At 37.4% G+C, this 20726-nt stretch overlaps 1 protein-coding gene across 1 annotated transcript in view; it reads right to left on the bottom strand.

Annotated features, from left to right (window-relative positions):
• Positions 1 to 7: 7 nt before the first annotated feature.
• Positions 8 to 20726, bottom strand: part of znrf2b (zinc and ring finger 2b) — a 49346-nt gene continuing 28627 nt past the window's right edge. The window contains exons 3-5 of the mRNA XM_079624980.1: positions 4610 to 4715; positions 4448 to 4530; positions 8 to 2692 (exon numbers count right to left, since the gene is read on the bottom strand). Coding sequence (XP_079481106.1) covers positions 4473 to 4530; positions 4610 to 4715 — 164 coding nt within the window. The 3' untranslated portion in view covers positions 8 to 2692; positions 4448 to 4472. The remainder of the gene's footprint in view (positions 2693 to 4447; positions 4531 to 4609; positions 4716 to 20726) is intronic.

Genomic DNA, 20726 nt, shown 5'->3' with positions numbered 1-20726 from the left:
AACATCAAAAATTAGAAATGTAAATTTATTATTTACTTAAATGAGATGTCATAAAAGGTGTTTTGCAAGTGGTCTGATAAGGCTTTTTAAAAATAGTGGTGTTTCCCGTGTGCAATAATGTCATCCATCTTCTTTTACGTGACCAGAAAACCAAAAACGGCATCTTCCAGCTGTGCTGTACGACTGGCTTCTCATCAGCCTCAACATACATGACTAGCAGCATTTTAAAGCTATTATGGCAACTTCGATATGCCGGGCTGTACTACAGTAATACTCTGACAGTGGGAACACTGCGAAAAGACATTTTCTTCCTCAGTATTTTTAGTAAAATATCAAGCAAAATGATCAGATATAAAGTTTTGCTTTCCTAAAAAGAACCTAAGTGAGTTTATGCTCAAAACAACAACAAATATCTGCCAGACACACAAATAATCTGGTTTTTCATCAAAATTAAGCAGATTTTTCTGACCCATTTTTTTAAAAGCATTAACTTCATTTTGAAACAATTGTCAGAAAACAAGACTTAAGTTAATATCTTAAGTAATTTGTGCATTCAAGTAAATGTTTGTCGATTTAAGAATGATTAGATATTTGTACTGGAAAACAAGACACAAATAATGAGGAGGAATTTTTTTTTTTTGCAGTGAAGATGCTTTTCAATTCAGCTTCACTGGGCCATGACTAATCCACAGGTCAAATCAACACCACAACTGACCCCTCATATAAACACAACCACGTAAGGCTTTACGTGAGACTGCTCAAAACAGAATGAATGTAAAGCTATAATGAATGTAAAATCCCTTGTAGAATCTCGGATTAGTAACTGAAAAACTCTAGTCAGCAGCGCATTTGTTTGAAGCCGTCAAAGCCCACTGGAGAACGACCACTTTTCTCCAAAATATTATGACGTGGATCTTGGGAAAAGCAGCTGAAATGTGACCCAGTGATATTTAAATGATATAAATCATGCCGTTCAGACTCTATAATTTAGATCAAACTATATGAACTGCACAAAATAATCAGATTGAGAAACTGGTGATAAAATCCCAAAGACAACAGAGACATGAAGCGTGTTCCAGCAGCTACTGGTGAATTACACACACACACACACACACACAATCTCAGGTCACATTTCAACACAAATAATCAAAGCCTTTAAGATGCGTCACATTATTTTCATAACAATCAAGCACATTTTCAATCAGTTCTGTAATGCAGAACATAAGAGTTATTACTGGAATACAATGATTTTTAAAATGTTAATCAGCATAAATTGACAGCGGTGCAATGAATACTATCATGATGTATAAATACTTATACGGAAGGGGTGAAAATATGTTTAATTGTCATGAAAATGTGTTGCAATGTAAAAAATATTAAGCTTTAAAATGAAATATGACCTGGAGATTTTGTGAGATTCACTCATTTGGCCTGATGTGGTGCCTTGCATTTCTCATATAAAATGGAGGATCATATGATTTGATGCACATACAATGAGAAAATAAACAGAAACGAGTCCTAAATGACGTCACTGGAGAGTGAATCTCACCAAACCCGTCAGGAAATGACATTTTTTCATCACAAAATTATATTTTGCATAAAATGAGAGATTTTAGGACCCGTACCATTTTAATTTTACATTATTTTCATAATTAACCTCACTCCTCTGATTTCTCAAAAAAAAAATCGATAAATCATAATTAATAATTGTATCATCATGGTAGTATTTTCTGCGCCACTTTTATTTATTCAGATTTTAATCAAAATAATTGCATTGCATTAATATTCCCAAAACCGATTTTTTTTTTCATTATGCAAAATATAATTTTGAATTTTTTTCTTCTGATTTTGACCTGGACATGTTTTTTTGACGAGATTCACCCAAAATAATGTGTTGAATTAAGGCCCAGATTTGTCTCAAGACAAAACGCTGGATGTTCATATGATGCACCTGCAGAAGTGAGATGTTCAGACATCACGGAGAACCATGCGAGAGGCTACAGTGAATCTTTATCTGACAGATATTGCTACGAGACTCGAGATGTACAGGACATTCGTCCATCCGGGAATCCAGAGAGAAAACGGCTCCAATGGAAACACAAGAGGTCAGCGTTATGAAAGACTGAATCAGGGGTCACGTGTCCGTCATATCCAGGTATCTTACATCCGAAACGCAGCCTCTTCGGCTCTTGAGATCTGAAAATTAAGGCACTGAGAGAGAGTCCCATTTACCAGAAAGTTTTTCAGAACAATCAATCAATCAATCAATCAATCAATCAATCAATCAATCAATCAATCAATCAATCACCCGATCAACCAAGAGTCAGCTGACCCTGAGTCCGGCCAATCAAAGAGCGTAAAACAGCCAATGAAACGAACTTCTGCTAGATCAGCTTTCTTCACAAGTTTCTGATTGGAAAACTGTGCAATGGAGGAGAACATCTCAAGGGTCTCGTCCTCTATTGTGGTTTTCATAGGTCTGTGATGTGGAAAGAGTTTCCCTGAATGAGTTTTGGCACACTAGGGTTTGTATGGCGACTAGGGAGAGTCGTGCTACGAGAAGAGAGGGGCGTTCTGCGATCAGGCCGTCCTGCTCGGCCTGAGGAGACCAAAGTCACAGTGTCTGTGAGGAGGAAGAGAATTCACATTTGCTGTCCGCTAGTGGGACACGCCGCTTCTCACGACCAGGAGGCTAGAGACATGAAACACAATTAAAGAGAGTTAGAATGATTTAAGGCAAGACCATTGGCTTTTTTATTTTTGAGATTTTGGGCCATTTTGCTTCCATAACGTCGTCTTCTTTCAGACTAGTGCGAAAAAACATCCAAAATACACATTTAAGTGTTTATTTTATTGCACTTTATCAATTTTGTGTCTGTAGATTTCAATGACAATACAAATCTTGGTCCCACTTTATATTAAGTGGCTTTAAGTACTATGTACTTATTGTGTTCATGTTTTATTGTAAAATACTTTTTCTGCTATTGCGGTGTGATACGGGTAAGGTTAGGGACGGGTGGGTGTATGGGTGGGTTAAGGTGTAAGGGACAGGTCAACTCTGTAATTACAAATGTAATTACATAAATTAATTACCGCTGTCTTACAAGCAGGTATTTTTAAAATATAAGTACAATGTAAAACCATATGTACACAATAAGTCCATTGTATCAAATAAGTAATTTCAATGTTAGTACATAGTAGTTAAAGCCACTTAATATAAAGTGGGACCCAAATCTTTACAGGCGTTGAGTCAGAAATCTTCACTTCAGCAGCTTTACACCAAGCTTTATAGTTTTATTCAGATCTGTTTTCTGAAGGGTTTTACATAGAGGTTTGTTCTTATATCATTCGCCTGATTTATAGAACATTTTATTCCTAAAAACATGATGACAGTTTATGTTTTATGGCTATAGACAGTATTTTCTGATTTATTTACTGTGGAAACCACATATTGCACAAAATGAAACAACTTTATTTTAAGGTGACATAATTACACTTTTCTACATTTTTTTTACTGAATTTACTGTTATTACTATAGTAATAAGTACAAGTAACTAACCCTAAACCAAACTCTAACATTAACCCTAACAGTAGGTTGCATGTAATTAATTAATATTAATCACTACTTATTTGAGTAAGTACAATGTAATTACCCCACCTTAAAAGAAACTAACCGAATTATGATCCTGGCTTTGACCAATTTTAATATTTATATTCTGGAAATGTAAACAAATTAGTGTATATTTAATTATATAATGCCTCATTTGTATTTTCAAATATAACATCACACAATTTGAAATATAATTTGTTTTAGCATTTCTTAATGTAATTAATGAGCTTGGGAAGTTCTGCGATATCCATGTTTTTTTACACTATTCACCTGGAGTGTCTTGCCTTATAATAATAATAATAATAATAACAACCGCATGCAGTTGAAGACAACATGAAACTGTTTTAGCTAGAGAGTTTGAGTCTTTAGTTTTGAACCCTAAAGCATGTATATTTCTGTTTTTACACCGATTTCAGATTCATAACTAATCAGTTAATATGAAATAATTTTACCATGATATAAAATTACTCATGCAATTATATTTTTTTGAATAGCATATAACATCATGTCATTACATGTGACATTATATTAACGTTTTATATAAAGTGTGCTGATAAATCAATATGACTAGGGACATTTATTTTTGTGAAGTTGTGTACAAGTCTGTTATTTTATCTGTTATTTATTTTAAATTACTTTATATTGACATTGTGTGAATTTGTTTTTATGCTTATAAAGCACTTTGTGTTGCATTCCATGTATGAAAAATGCTATACAAATAAATGTTTATTATTATTATTATTTTTAAAGAACATAAACAGTGTTCATTTTTATTTAAAAGCACATGCATTTAAATTGATGTAAACATGAATTCATTAGGAGTGTGAATGGTGTTACCTGTGCAAAGGTGAGAGAGGCGCTTTTAATCTGAAGGATGTTCAGGACACGATCGGTTCACTTCAAACCACTCATCAATACAGCTGAAAGAAAGCAGTGTTAATATAAAAGAAAACACTCACGTCACTTAAACACACACACACACGTGAAGAAGAGCTTTACCCTTTGTGATAGATGCAGAGGCAGGGCAGGCGAGCGATGGTGTCTCCCTGGACCAGATCCTCCAGACATATTGCACATTCTCCTGCGTCCTTCGACAGGACGTCCTCTGAGAAACGACAAAGAGGAACACTCAAAATCAGACCGAGTCTCTGAGTGTGCAATCAAACTCCGAAAGATTGTAAGGAATTCATAAAACAGGAGGATTAGCATATTTTGTGGCCAAAGAACTTCCATGACTTTTTTTTGATTTATTACTACACACACACACCCTAACGACCACACAACACCCCGGCAACCACTCACAGCACCCTAACGACCACACAACACCCCGGCAACCACTCACAGCACCCTAACGACCACATAACACCCCGGCAACCACTCACAGCACCCTAACGACCACATAACACCCCGGCAACCACTCACAGCACCCTAACGACCACATAACACCCCGGCAACCACTCACAGCACCCTAACGACCACATAACACCCCGGCAACCACTCACAGCACCCTAACGACCACATAACACCCCGGCAACCACTCACAGCACCCTAACGACCACATAACACCCCGGCAACCACTCCAGCACCCTAACGACCACATAACACCCCGGCAACCACTCACAGCACCCTAACGACCACATAACACCCTGGCAACCACTCACAGCACCCTAACGACCACATAACACCCCGGCAACCACTCACAGAACCCTAACGACCACATAACACCCCGGCAACAACTCACAGCACCCTAACGACCACATAACACCCCGGCAACCACTCACAGCACCCTAACGACCACATAACACCCTGGCAACCACTCACAGCACCCTAACGACCACATAACACCCTGGCAACCACTCACAGCACCCTAACGACCACATAACACCCCGGCGACCACTCAACACCCTAACGACCACATAACACCCCGGCAACCACTCACAGCACCCTAACGACCACATAACACCCCGGCAACCACTCACAGCACCCTAACGACCACATAACACCCCGGCAACCACTCACAGCACCCTAACGACCACATAACACCCCGGCAACCACTCACAGAACCCTAACGACCACATAACACCCCGGCAACCACTCACAGCACCCTAACGACCACATAACACCCCGGCGACCACTCAACACCCTAACGACCACATAACACCCTAACGACCACATAACACCCCGGCGACCACTCAACACCCTAACGATCACATAACACCCCGGCGACCACTCAACACCCTAACGACCACATAACACCCCAGCAACCACCCACATCACCCTGGCAACCACCCACACCACCCTAGCAACCACATACCACCCCAGGATCCACCCACAACACCTTAAGAACCACATAATATTTGTTAGTTTAATAACAAATAAACTCATTTAGCTCCAAAATTTACTTCAACGAAAAATATGAAATCTTATTGGAAAATGCGAATGCAAAAAAAGAAAAGAAAAGCAAAGCATTTTAGCAATAGTACATTTTTGTTGTACAGCAAAAAAGTTTGAGAATAACTTGGAGTACCAGGAATAACACACACACACACACGAAATGAACAGTGAGACACTTCACTTCTGGTTACCAAATTGAACCTGCATATAAATGCAAGTCACGCTGCATAAACACATCAGATCAATGAATGTTCTAATAATCTAATAATTTTCATAAATCATTCATAACACCTGAAATCAAATGCTTTGAATTAAAGACAACAATATAAAAACAATTTACCCAGAATTGAACTTGTGTTTCATGAATCAGGCCCAACATGTGGGAGTCAAAGTATCTTTTAGAAATGAGCAGAAGGTGGCGCTGAAGACCAATTTTTCTGACCACTGACTCGTTCGTGCGGTTTACATGCAGAAAAACTGCACAGGGTCCAAATCAAAAACTCAAACGATTTCACATCTGTAATGAGATGTATTTCAGCATGAAATGAGATATGAAATGAACAAAAAAAATCATTAATTGGATGGTGAAAAGTGTCTATGAAATGAGTTTGTAATATTAGATTATCAAGACAAACTTTTTAGATGCATGCATTGATGAATTATTCACGATAAGACATAATGAAGTGAATAAGATCAAGGTTGATTTGAGGCTGAAAACTGAAGCAAAAATAAGAGCTGATGTTTTGAGTTCAATAAACCCAGATGACCGCGGTCAGTGTTTGTTGGCAGACTGAGGTGAACACACACACCTGTGGCCCTTCACACGGGATCATATGAGGATTTACATATAAACACTTACACTTTACAGCCTGAAGGCCCTCATTCACACAGCTGAATATTCATGAGACATGTGACTGTGCAACCATTCACAACACCCTAACGACCACATAACACCCCGGCAACCATTCACAACACCCTAACGACATCATAACACCCCGGCGACCACTCACAGCACCCTAACGACCACATAACACCCCGGCAACCACTCACAGCACCCTAACGACCACATAACACCCCGGCAACCATTCACAACACCCTAACGACATCATAACACCCCGGCGACCACTCACAGCACCCTAACGACCACATAACACCCCGGCAACCATTCACAACACCCTAACGACATCATAACACCCCGGCGACCACTCACAGCACCCTAACGACCACATAACACCCCGGCAACCACTCACAGCACCCTAACGACCACATAACACCCCGGCAACCACTCACAGCACCCTAACGACCACATAACACCCCGGCAACCACCCACAGCACCCTAACGACCACATAACAGCCCGGCAACCACTCACAGCACCCTAACGACCACATAATACCCTGGCAACCACTCACAGCACCCTAACGACCACATAACACCCCGGCAACCACCCACAGCACCCTAACGACCACCTAACACCCCGGCAACCACCCACAGCACCCTAACGACCACCTAACACCCCGGCAACCACCCACAGCACCCTAACGACCATACACACCCCAGTATCCACCCATAACAACTTAAGAACCATAATACCCCAACAACCACCCACAGCAACCTAACGACCACATAACACCCTGGCAACCACTCACAACACCCTAACGACTACATAACACCCCGGCAACCACCCACCACAGCACCCTAACAACCACATACCACCCTGGCAACCACCCGCAGCACCAGAATAACCACATACCACCCTGGCAACCACCCGCAGCACCAGAATAACCACATAACACCCTGGCAACCACCCGCAGCACCCTAACAACATCAGCAACTAATTTTTAGCAAATGTCAAATCTAGTTTACATGCAACCATGAGCGTTTTGAGATGCTGCATCAAGTTAAAAAAAGATTTAATTTTAAAATCGGTCCTTCAGTCCCCTGCGTAGATTTCCCTCTGCATCTGACATTAATCATGAGTACAAGACTGACGCGTGTTCCTAGACGTGTGGATTCAGTGTTTGGTAACCGATCAGATGAACGTGTGAACTGTGGAAGTCCGTGTGTGTCACTTCTGCTTTATAATAATACAAAATATTATTTAAGTATTATTTAAGATTCCAGTTTAGTATTCTCCCATAGCACACGGTGGTTGCAAGAAAACACTGTCATACATCCAACAACTGTCGATCACAAATAATTACATTATATTATAAAGTAGTAAATTATACACTAACTAAAGTAAGCATAACTATTTAGTAACGAGTTCTAGAAGCTTTAAACACCTCTAGCGTGTAGGTTGTAAACAAAATATACACAAGCGTCATGATTTTAATATCCAGGCACTTCCTAAAAACACTTTAATGTCAATATAAATGCTTGAGTATCTGAGAGTTTGTACATTCAGCAAACAGAGATCTTAATAGTCTAACTGGAAATTATCATCATCTCATGCTAATATGACTTAGAGTTCATGGGAATACCAAAGGAATAAACATCATATATCAAACAGAAGTGATCCGACACAAATACCGGCCGAATTAGAGTCGTAATGTTATGCGATATCTATCTATCAGGACAGTGACGTTTATACGCGTGTCCTGAACTCTTAAAGGTGAAGTGTGCGAATTAATGTTGCCTACATAATATGATGAACTCAAAACATTTCTCATTAATTGATTTTATTAATTAATTGTATAGTTCTATACTCTTACTGTAAAACTATAGACTCGTTTGGGCCTGTTTTTATTTCCCATAATGAGTTATAAACTAGAAACATCTCAGACCAAGTTGATACTTGAATGAAACAAATCTGAGAACTCAATTACATCAGTTTTGAAAGAGAAACTTTTGACGAACATTTGACTAAATACACATTTAAAATGAGATGAATTCTGTATTTTTCAGAGTATTCCTGTAATATTAGCACCATCTTGCTGAGCAATCTGCAGAGATGCGTATCAGAGCTGTGAATGTCACTGGGAACGCTGTTAAACCGCCGAAGCTGAGACATCTGCGACACTCGCTGGCTAAAATAAACAGAGTCATTAACTGTTACATAATACTGGATAAACCTTCCCGTTATGGCCGGCGCATGAGCGGTACACTGGGTCACATGAGACGGCAGATGACAGCGGCGCATGGACTCTGAGCGACTGACCACAAGTGCACAAGGTTGAATTCCCACTGGGAACTTTCCAGATCTGGGAACACACACGGATAACATGGCAAACCAAGAGCTGAGCTGGCCTTATTGGGCCAATCTCACCCGTCAAGAGCAAATCTGGGTCATATTTCACACCGAAATCTAAATAAATCATAAAAATATAGATTTTGTATAATTTATAATTGCATTTCCCAACCATCTCTTAAATATATAACAGCCCGTTGTGATGGAGCTCAGTAAAAACCTGTCAAGAATGAGTCCGGGTTTTATTCACCCCAAATCAAAAAAGAAAATATGCAAAATCCAAAAGAAAATGGAATCATTAAGACATTAGTTTAATAACAAATAAGCTCATTTAGCTCCAAAATTTACTTCAACGATGTAAATGGAAAATGAGAATGCAAAAAAAAAAAAAAAATAGCAATAGTACATTTTTGTTGTACAGCCTTTATTGTATGACAGTAAAAAAAAAAGTTTGACAATAACTCACGTACACCAGGAATAACTCACACTCACACTCACACTCACACTCACACTCACACAAAGGGCTTGCAAACAGTCTCAGCTGAGGGCGGGTCAAAGTAGATGTTGTTCGCGGGCAGCCAATCAAGCCAATGCATTATGCAAATTTGTTACAAATCTATGCCGGTTCAAGCAGGAAGTAAGACTGGAATTGCTGACAGCTCGTTTAGTCAGTTCGGAATCTACGGGTTATTTTAGGAGATAATAACTTAATTTGACCTTTAAAATGATGCAGACCATCTACATTCACAAACAGCTGAATCAAAATTCAGAAAATATTCGAAAAAGCATAATGGGGTACTTTAAAAAAATCTGTATGCATTACAATCATGATAAGTTGGATATTTTCACGAAAATATCACACGAAAACACAACAACCCTGCTACAACTAATCCATTAAAATTTAAATAAATAAGTTGTATTTAGGGAAATTCATGGGCAAATTTTTATTTGTCCTGCAAATCAATAAGATTTCGTTTTTAAGACAAACTTTTGACTGTGATACTTGAAGACAACATGCTGTGAGTGAGTGTGAGAGTGTGTGTGTGTGTGTGTGTGTGTGTGTGTGTGTGTGTGTGTGTGTGTGTGTGTGTGTGTGTGTGTGTGTGTGTAAGCAGAGCTCAGCTGTGGTGTCAGTGACACTGACACAGGCAGAATGTGGACTGAACTTGTGCGACCCGCCGCACGACTGCAGTGATTAGAACCAGCAGTCGTGACATCAGTGACCTTCAGAGAGTGACGGGAACAAACAGCCACGGAGAACGCCAGGAGAGACAAACTGTAAACATGAACGGCTGCTCACACTTTACACACACACACACACACACTGCATGTGCTGCCAATGCAAGTACACAAGCCGATCAATATCTACCTTGTACATGCTCAAAGCCATAGCCTATCACACAGGTGCTGGTCATATAATTAGAAAATCATGAAAAAGTTGATTTAATTCAGTAATTCCATTCAAAAAGTGAAACTTGTATATTATATTCATTCATTACACACAGACTGATATATTCCAAATGTTTATTTCTTTTAATTTTGATGATCATAACTGACAGCTAATGAAAATCCCAAATTCAGTATCTCAGAAAATTAGAATATTACCAAAGACCAATACAAACACAGGATTTTTAGAAATGCTGGCCAACTGAAAAGTATGAAGATGAAAAGTATGAGCATGTACAGCACTCAATAGTTAGTTGGGGCTCCTTTTGCCTGAATGACTGCAGCAATGCGGCGTGATGGAGTCGGTCAGTCTGTGGCACTGCTTGGGTGTTATGACAGCCTGGATTGCTCTGATAGTGGCCTTCAGCTCTTCTGCATTGTTGGGTCTGGCGTATCACATCTTCCTCTTCACAATACCCCATAGATATTCTATAGGCTTAAGGTCAGGCGAGTTTGCTGGCCAATTAAGAACAGGGATACCATGGTCCTTAAGGTACTGGTAGCTTTGGCATGTGTGCAGGTGCAAGTCCTGTTGGAAAATGAAATCTGCATCTCCATAAAGTTGGTCAGCAGCAGGAAGCATGAAGTGCTCTAAAACGTCCTGGTAGACGGCTGCGTTGACCTTTGACCTCAGAAAAAACACAGTGGACCAACACCAGCAGATGACATGGCACCCCAAACCATCACTGACTGTGGAAACTTCACACTGGACTTCAAGCAACGTGGATTCTGTGCCTCTCCTCTCTTCCTCCAGACTCTGGGACCACGATTTACAAATGAGATGCAAAATTTGCTCTCATCAGAAAAGAGGACTTTGGTCCACTGTGCTTTATTAAATCCAGAGTCAGCGCAGCCGTCTACCAGGACATTTCCAGAGCACTTCATGCTTCCTTCATTTTCCAGCAGGATTTGCACCTGCCCACACTGCCAAAAGAACCAAAACCTGGTTCAATGACCATGCTATTACTGTGTAATTACTGTGTGATTTCATTTAATATTCAGGGATTTTGAGGGTTTCATAAGCTGTAAGCCATAATCATCAAAATTATAACAAATAAAGGCTTTAAATATCTCACTTTGCATGTTGCATGAGTCTATATAATATATTAGTTTCACCTGTTAAGTTGAATTACTGAAATAAATGAACTTTTTGATGATATTCTAATTATATGACCAGCACCTGTATATGCAATAACTTCTCCTTCAAGTCTTTCTGCATTTACATAAGTTAAACTTATCTGAACTTGCTGGAAACATCAGTCGCTAATATTTGTCACCGCAAGCCACTGAAAACTAATGAATTATTGTTTTTTCGCTGAACAGGCCTTTACTTTTTCCCTTTATGACACAAACGCAGAGGGAAGCCTTGCAGGGGACGTCACTGTAAAAGTTCCTCTCTCGTGTGTGTGTGTGTCTCTGCACAGATGAGGTCACGACCCTCATCACGACCCTGTGCTCTTTGGGCACATCCACAAACACCAGACGCAGAGAGAAAATTATGCAAAATGCAAAAGAAAATAGCATCAAGAAGACATTAGTTTCAAGAGTTACCGGTAAGCACATTTGGCCCCCAAAATATATAATTTCTCATTAGTGTGTTGCAAAACAACAATATATTATTTGTACACCATGGTATTGTTTGTTGTACTTCATATTTATTCATATTTTAAATAAAAAAATTATTAGATTTTATTACATATTTAGTGTATTACAGCAAAAATAAATGTTCAATTACCTTTGAGAATACAAAAGCACTGAGAAATTAAAACATCTGTATGCATTACTTGACAGTTTCTATCGATCGCTTGTTATATTCCTCATTTGTAAGTCACTTTGGGTAAAAGTGTCTACTAAATAAATAAATGTACATGTAAATGCATTACAATAATAGAAATGAAAAAAAGTGTGATGCAAAAGACTAAGAGTGAAATGTGCTTAATTGTCATGAAAATAAACTAACAAAGTAAAAAATAAGGGTCCTAAACTGGACAGTTACGTTATGAAATATATAGCCTAATAATCCGTTATATTTATCTTTTCATTTTAGGTAAGACCTGGACAAGTTTTTCATGAGATTGTCCAACATGAAAAAATAAATCACTGCACACTTTTTAAATGGGCCATTTTTGTACCTTTTAGTGCCTCGTTTAATTCCTCATCTGTAACTTATAGACATCAGTGTTCGTTAAAAAAAAAAGAAAAAAAAAGAAGAGGTATAAGGAAAAAAAGAAGAAGTATTGCCCGACCTCTAAATCTAATTATTTCTATCAGCTAAACCCTTTAAATAAGTGATTCAAACGGGCCATTAAAAACATCAACCCTCAGCATTGTGGCGGTCTACTTTGGGAGATTTTCTTCTTTTTCTTTTTGTGGTCCGTATCTACGAGAAAGAGGAGTATTGATTACCTCTCTATCTCTCTCTCTCCTCTGACTGCTGTTCATCTGGGGCAATACTTCTGCTGATAAACCCTGTTCCCAAACCTGCAGCTACAACAACTCAACACTTCTGACATTTATTTGCAGTATGGAAATAAATGTCTATGTTCAGGAAGGCAGGCGCCTGCATGTTTTACAGAAGTTGCTTGCAGCGCTGGAGAGCATGATGAGATTGATCACTCATCGGAGAGAAAACAGCCTGTAATCTTGATTCTCACATGAACAAACAGAGTTCATGACCTACTAAATCAAAGCACGTTCACATTGCAATACACAACTCAAGGCATTCAACAACAAAATTCAGAAAACCGAGCGCAGAAAGGCACATGTCCTTCACACTGAAGAGGTAACGTTTTAAATAAAACAGAATTTTGGGAGTAGGTTTTACTAGAAAATACTATTTCAGTCTTTCTACTTCAAAATGTCACGGTTAATTCAACGTGTTACCTGCCATTTCTTTGTAATTATTTGTGAAATTTACTAGCAGTTTCGGAGTGAAAATTTTAAATTCTACAAATGTTTTACAACGTATATAAAAGAAAAAAGATTATAGAAGACTTAAATGTCAAATTCGAGATTAAACAAGAAACTATTGGTCACACAAGGACAAATGAGTGGCAAACTCATATATTCTGTGATCTGGGGTTATTAGTGCATCTGTTACTAAAGTGTGTTCTTGCTTCTCAAAAGAACAGGAAGCAAACGTCCCTGTATAGTATATAGTAAAATTATGTTTAATCACCTTTGAGACTAATAGGAATTACAAAAAATGAGATGTATGCATTAGTCATGAGAATGTCCTTAATAATGAAAATAATGTCACAGGGCAAAATATAATGAGGGTCCTAAAATGGACAGTTCCTTTATGAAATATATAAACAGTTATTGATTTTGGGTATGACCTAGTCAAGTTTTCATTATATAAAATCAGAGATAAGAGCAACCTATTGGTCACATGAGGACAAATGAGTGGCGCCCTCATATACATCCCGATTATGTCGTTATTAGTGCGTCTGTGACTGAAGCGTGTTATTATTTCCCCCGAGAACAGGAAGCAAACATCCCGTATTTGATCCGAGCTCACGTCTCGCCGCAGACGTTCGAGTTAAAGGTCGCAGGTCGCTAGCAGCGTGGTTGGCATGGTGACGCTATTCCCTACGGCTTAACAAAAGATCGGCAAATTATTCACCCTCTAGGGGGCCGGCTCACCCCGTCTAACCTCGGGACAGAGCACTGCATCTGTTAGCATGATCGAGGACATCTTTATGGCACTCTTACTGTGAAATCTATAGGTCCTGTAAAGTAATTAAATGCATGGACAACCCCTGATGGATCACTAAGCAGGAGATCAGACTATCCGGTGACCAAGTAACAAGATGATCACTAGCATATATGGTTAGAGAGTCATGTAAACAAGCAAGATGTAACTATAGATAAACAAAGACAATCTAAAAAAACCTGATAATAACAGACACGAACTAAACCTCTTTTTCTGCATTTCCTGTGCTGATTTTGAGGTAAAGTCTGCTGAGAAGATTTACACATGATAAAGTGAGTGTTAAATAGAGCTGACAGTGTTGAGAAAGAGACTTTGAAACTAGTTTGTCAAGCTGCTCAATAGGAAGTTAACCCCATGAAGCAACTGTTGATACACACAATTATAAGGTCTCTAAAGCATCAACATGATACAAAAACTATATTTGAAATACCTGATGTACACAATCGATTACATTTGTTCTGATTGATAGTTTATACTTTTTTTTATTCTTTTTTTAGCAGTTTTACTAAAAATCATGTTCAAATGAGAGCATCAAATATAATCCATCAGGTTTTTGATTAGTTTATTTGTTCATCTCTCAAGCATTGCATTATATGTTTTGAAACTATACAGATCATAAACTAAGCATTTAAATATCATCTTACTAAAGACATTATTGGGAGACGACTGATATTTATATGCATTATGCAAGTAGTTGCTATACTGTCATACAGATCTCATTGATACATTACAAACTATCAGAATTTTATATTTTTTGCACACATGTAAACACAGAAACTGTGTAGTGTAGAAATTACACTTAAAATTAGACTAAAACTGGTATATAAGGACCAGTTTTTCAAGAATGTGAAAATCCTGGTTCTTTAAAGACAACAAACGGGGGGAATGAAAATAAAAAGTCTTGATTTTGAGCCATTTTATCTTATTTTAATGCGTGTTTAGTCTTATTTTAAATAATTTTAAGTCATCTTTAGTCTCCTTGGAAGTTTGCAGAGGCCCTGGACCCGTTTGAGAAACACTGATCTGGATAAAATAATTTTAGCAATCAGAGAAACATATATATCTGACATGATAATCTGAATTACAGTGACAGATTTACACTGAATACAACTAATAAAGCCAGTTAAAATAAATAAAACAGCCTAATATATAACTTAAACATTGTTAAAACCACATATAAACACTAGCATAGTCTGTAAACCGCTTTCTGAACTGGACAGCACTGCAAACGGTTGCAAAAAACCTTTTTATTTGGTGATAATCTTCTTGCAAATGTAATTTTTTTTTCATAATTTTAAGAGTTTATTACATAAAAAAGCGTGAGATCATTCATGCAACAAAGTGATTTACACAATCACTTAAAACCAGTAAGAAATGCTCATCCTCCATGTATCTTGAAATGGCCTGATATGCGTGTCAGTTCTGATTAAGTGGCACAGGAAGTACAACAATACGGGGACATCAAAATACACCGCGCACACATGCGTCACAGAGTGGCCCAGTCAGCTGAAGAGCTAATTAAAGTTGAACAGAGCGCTATGCTCATGATAACTCAGAGCGGACAGTTATCGATTCGGCCCAGCTTCTCAGAGCCTTTTTTCCTGCCCTCACAATCTCGCTCTCTTAAGAAGTTGTCGAGGCTGAGGGATTTCCTGTCACACGGCCAGAGTCTTAGCATGCAGCACAGACTGCCGGGATCCGCTACGGGCTGAACACGCTCTCCTTCATGCAGGACACGGAGACACACAGCCAGAGCAATGCAACAGGACCAGCATATGTGGCTGCTGTGCATCATGGGAATGCTGAGCTCAAAGTTTCTTGCAGAGCGAGATGAATCGGACATGTTTGCACGTTCAAAAACATGTATAAATGCAACACAGAGTAAGATGCTGAGAGGTGGTGCACGAGCAAAATATCAAATTTACTGAAACATTCAAGCATAAAGATTTGTTTGGTTTCATATAAGGTTGTTCATTTTTGTTAGATTTTGCATGTTATATAAATTATATTATATATGTATAGAAAAACATACATACATACATATATATATATATATATATATATATATATATACACACACACACACACACACATATACATACATATATATATATATATATATATATATATATATATATATATATATATATATATATATATATATATACACGCTTAGGGGTGGGCAATGATAAATCACAATTAATCGAATCCAAAATAAGTTTGTGTTTACATAATATATGTGTGTGTACTGTCACTGTGTATAATAATTTTGTATATATAAATACACACACATAATATATGTGTGTGTACTGTCACTGTGTATAATAATTTTGTATATATAAATACACACACATAAGCATGTATAAATGTAAGATTTTTTTTATATATATATAAAATATTTATATATAATATAAATTATCTATATAAATATATAAACCGTACATGCAAATATTTCTTAAATATATACATGATGCATGTGTGTGTGTGTATTATATATAATATATATATATATATATATACATATATACATACATACATGCATACACACAAAATAATTATACACAGGACACATATATATTATGTAAACACAAACTTTTATTTTGGATGCAGTTGATCGCGATTAATCGTTGCCAATCCCTAACACACTTACATTATATATACACACTGGAAGAATCAGCGTTTTTGAACGAATCTCTGACAAAGGTTTAATTGGCAGAGCCAATAAGATCACGTGGGTGTTTAAATCGGGAATCGTGCAGTTTTAATAAACATATATCGGATTTTCTAAATCGGACAATAAGAAATTCCTAATGTGAAATATATTTATTATTAATTTAAAATATTATAATTTAATATTAAATATCCATTTATAATTTGCTTCTGATGCTTTAAAAAATAATGGGGATTTTTTTTTTTTTTTGGGTGATTTGGGGTATTGCCTTGCATGTTCACTTGTTGTTCCCTCATCTAATGGCTCTTGATATCTGTCATAGTTAAATAAATCTAATGAACTAACTGTGTTTGCTGAGAGTGTGGCAAGCATCTGGTTCCTGACTAGCGCTTCCTTCCAAACGTCTGAGAGCTGAAGTGAAGATACAGACACTACAGCGGTGTATTCATCATCTGCCCTATTATGTTCACTGCCAAGTGCTCTACGTGTGGAGCTGTGAGTGTGTTTGGCCCAGATTAGCAGCAGAGGCCATGTGTTGAGACGGGCCCCGGAGGGAGCGCATGCATCTGGTGTTTGGTACTCTGTGGGCTACAGCGAGAGACAAACACACACACATCTATCAAAAGCCTCAAGAACCGGCCATGTTCACCATGTAAATGTTATCCATTTGTATTCAATAATCTGACACGTTTCTGATTAAAACAGAATATTGACCGAGACAAACCGAAGGACAGAACTTGATTTTATCCACGAGGAGTTGACTGGAAGGTGATTGTAAAATAAGAAAGCAGCTGAATTTTTCTCTATTTTGAAGAAAGATTATAAAAGACACATTTTTTTCCCTTTATAATAATATGCACAGACAAATTGTGCAATGAGACCAGGAACAAAACAACATGAGCTAAGAAAGTAAATCGAGTAACTTTTGACTTCATGATAACCTGTAATCACTATTGAGTTTATATCTGCTTCCCTAATAAATGTCCTAGTAAGTGCACAATTCTTATATATGAATTATTTATTTTTATATTGTATGCATGTATGCACACGTTTAATATACCTAAACCTTTAACAATTTGTTTTTCATTATAAGAAAGAGTGCTTTCCTTTGAAAACACCACTATTATTCATAGCCATTTTTAGTGCTGAATACTCCATTTCAATCATAAATAAACGTCACATTACAGAGATTAAATGTGCTGTGGGTGGATTGGAATATTAGTTTACACTGCATAATATTCGGTACACTACCTACCAATACACTAAAACAAACCAAATAAAAGAACTGATAATACAGGTGAAACTCGAAAAATTTGAATATGGTGCAAAAGTTCATTTATTTCAGTAATTCAACCTAAAAGGTGAAACTAATATATTATATAGACTCATTACATGCAAAGTGAGATATTTCAAGCCTTTATTTGTTATTTTGATGATTATGGCTTACAGCTTATGAAAACCCCAAATTCAAAATTAGAATATTGTGAAAAGGTTTTCATAAGCTGTAAGCCATAACCATTAAAATTATAACAAATGAAATGAACAAATACATTTTTGCATAATATTCTTTCTTTTTCCCCCCGCATTTTTCCCCTGTATTATGGAAGGATAAATGTTCACAAAAACAGCATGTAGTTATTGTCCACAGGTTTTTAAAGAAAGACATCCTCATTCAACCAGCCCGATTGATTTTCATTGTACCGCAGCTTTTTTTGCAGCCTTTAATGCTGTTGTGTTAATGTACTAAAATTAGCTGCTGTCGTCAACGGGAGGAAGAATGAGCCAGGGGGGCATTTTTCACTCTCAGCCAACAGAAAGATATCTGCGGACCTGGTAAAGCACTGAGGGCCTCAAAAGATAAAATAAGGGTGAGTAATGGAATAAACAAAAAAGTGTTGTCAAAAAAACTAATTTTTTAATAAAGCCTTGCACATAAATCATGTTAAACTAATGTATATTTTGTAATTTTTTTGTTATTTAGTAAATGCAACTCTCAAATGATGGTGATGACTTTATCAGTCTTGACTTTTTCCCCAATGGTTGTTCTCTGGCAGCCACGGCACTAACGGCTGGAAATCTCGTGTTGTTTTAGATCAGATTTTTCACTATAACATCTCTCGGTTTGGCACATTCCCCAGCTGCACGGAGGACTCGATCTGTCCCGTTGAGTTTGTGGAAACTGACGATGCCTAAAAACACGACAAAGGGCTATAAAAACAAGATGACTAAAAGATTCAGACAGAAAAAGGGGACAAATTCACGCCCAGGTTGAGGATTATGGCTGAACAGATTCGATATGATACTAACTATATAAACTTTTTAAAACAATGATAAATGAGTCAGTAGAAAGCCAGTGAAGGCCTGTTTACACCTGCTACTAACGTCAGGTCAAGACTCGCATTCAACAGATCAGGGGCCAGTTACATAAACACAGCAACGGTGTCTTAGTATGATCAACTAGCAGTAAGTTAATCAGTTTTAACATTTTTGGTATCAAACAAGACAAATCTAGTAATCTACGCTGTTATTTAACTGACTTCAAATTATGAACAGTGTTAAAGAAAGAAAAAAATATGTATGACTAACTTGTAAAACTAGTCTTAGCAGTTTAAAAACTAGATTAAAGACGCATCTCTTTAACCAGGCATTCATATAAATGTTTTAATCTTACAGTTAAATCCGGCCTCTAGTTCATAACCGCCAGAGGAGAACTGGCCCCCGACTGAGCCTGGGTTCTCCCAAGGTTTTTTTTTTTCTCCATTGGGTCACCTGATGGAGTTTTAGGTCACCATTGGGTAGGGCTGCAACTAACGATTATTTTAATAATCGATTAATCTGTCGATTATTTTTTCGATTAATCGGATAAAAATAAAATTAAAAAAAGCATTCATTCCCAACAACCCTTTATTCAAAAACAGAACTGACAGTGCAAATTCACAGTGCAAAAAAAATCTTCAGAAAGTGCACAAACGGGTCGCTCCTTGATAGGGATGCACCGATACCATTTTTTCAGAACCGATCCGATCCCAAAAATTCTGAGTATCGACCGATACCAATACCAATCCGATAAAAAAAAAAAAGACCATAAATGCTATTATAAACTAGAATAGTGGATAATTAAGCATACAATTTAGTTTAGAAAAATCACAAGTGCACAATAATTGTATTAAATCTGAACATGAAAAAACATTTAGTGAGGAACAAATATTAGAATAAGTGTAACACTAAATTTGGTAAAACGTTACACATTGCTCTTTGTATTGTTGTAAAATAGGCTACATTCATGAAAAACAAGATAACACAAATAAAAAAGATTCATTATTTTATAGCCTACTATAAAATTGAGACATGTTTTAAATGTATAGCACATCGGTTTAATGAGGCAGCAACATGATAGTACAGAACTAGAAAGGCTATTAATAATCGTTCATTGCGTCACTGTATTATGATATGAAAGGCCCCAATACAGTGCGGCACAAAGCGCTTATGCGCATCCCGAGCGCAGAATGATGCGCTTGAAGCAACACGAGTCACAGCGCGCAGCGCGTCGAGTCCGCATTGAAAAGTTCAAATCACAAAGGAAAGACATATTGATGCGTAGTGTATTATACAGTATCTATCTATCTATGCAACAGTTTATTGAGCATTTTCTTTTAACAGTTTTAAATGTCAGTTACTGTGCGCGTGAAGAACAATTATAGT

The sequence above is a fragment of the Phoxinus phoxinus genome (assembly GCF_949152265.1).
Source record: "Phoxinus phoxinus genome assembly, chromosome: 10".
Lineage (NCBI taxonomy): Eukaryota > Metazoa > Chordata > Actinopteri > Cypriniformes > Leuciscidae > Phoxinus > Phoxinus phoxinus.
Note: the sequence above shows the minus strand (reverse complement) of the source record. Positions and strands in the feature narration are given on the sequence as shown.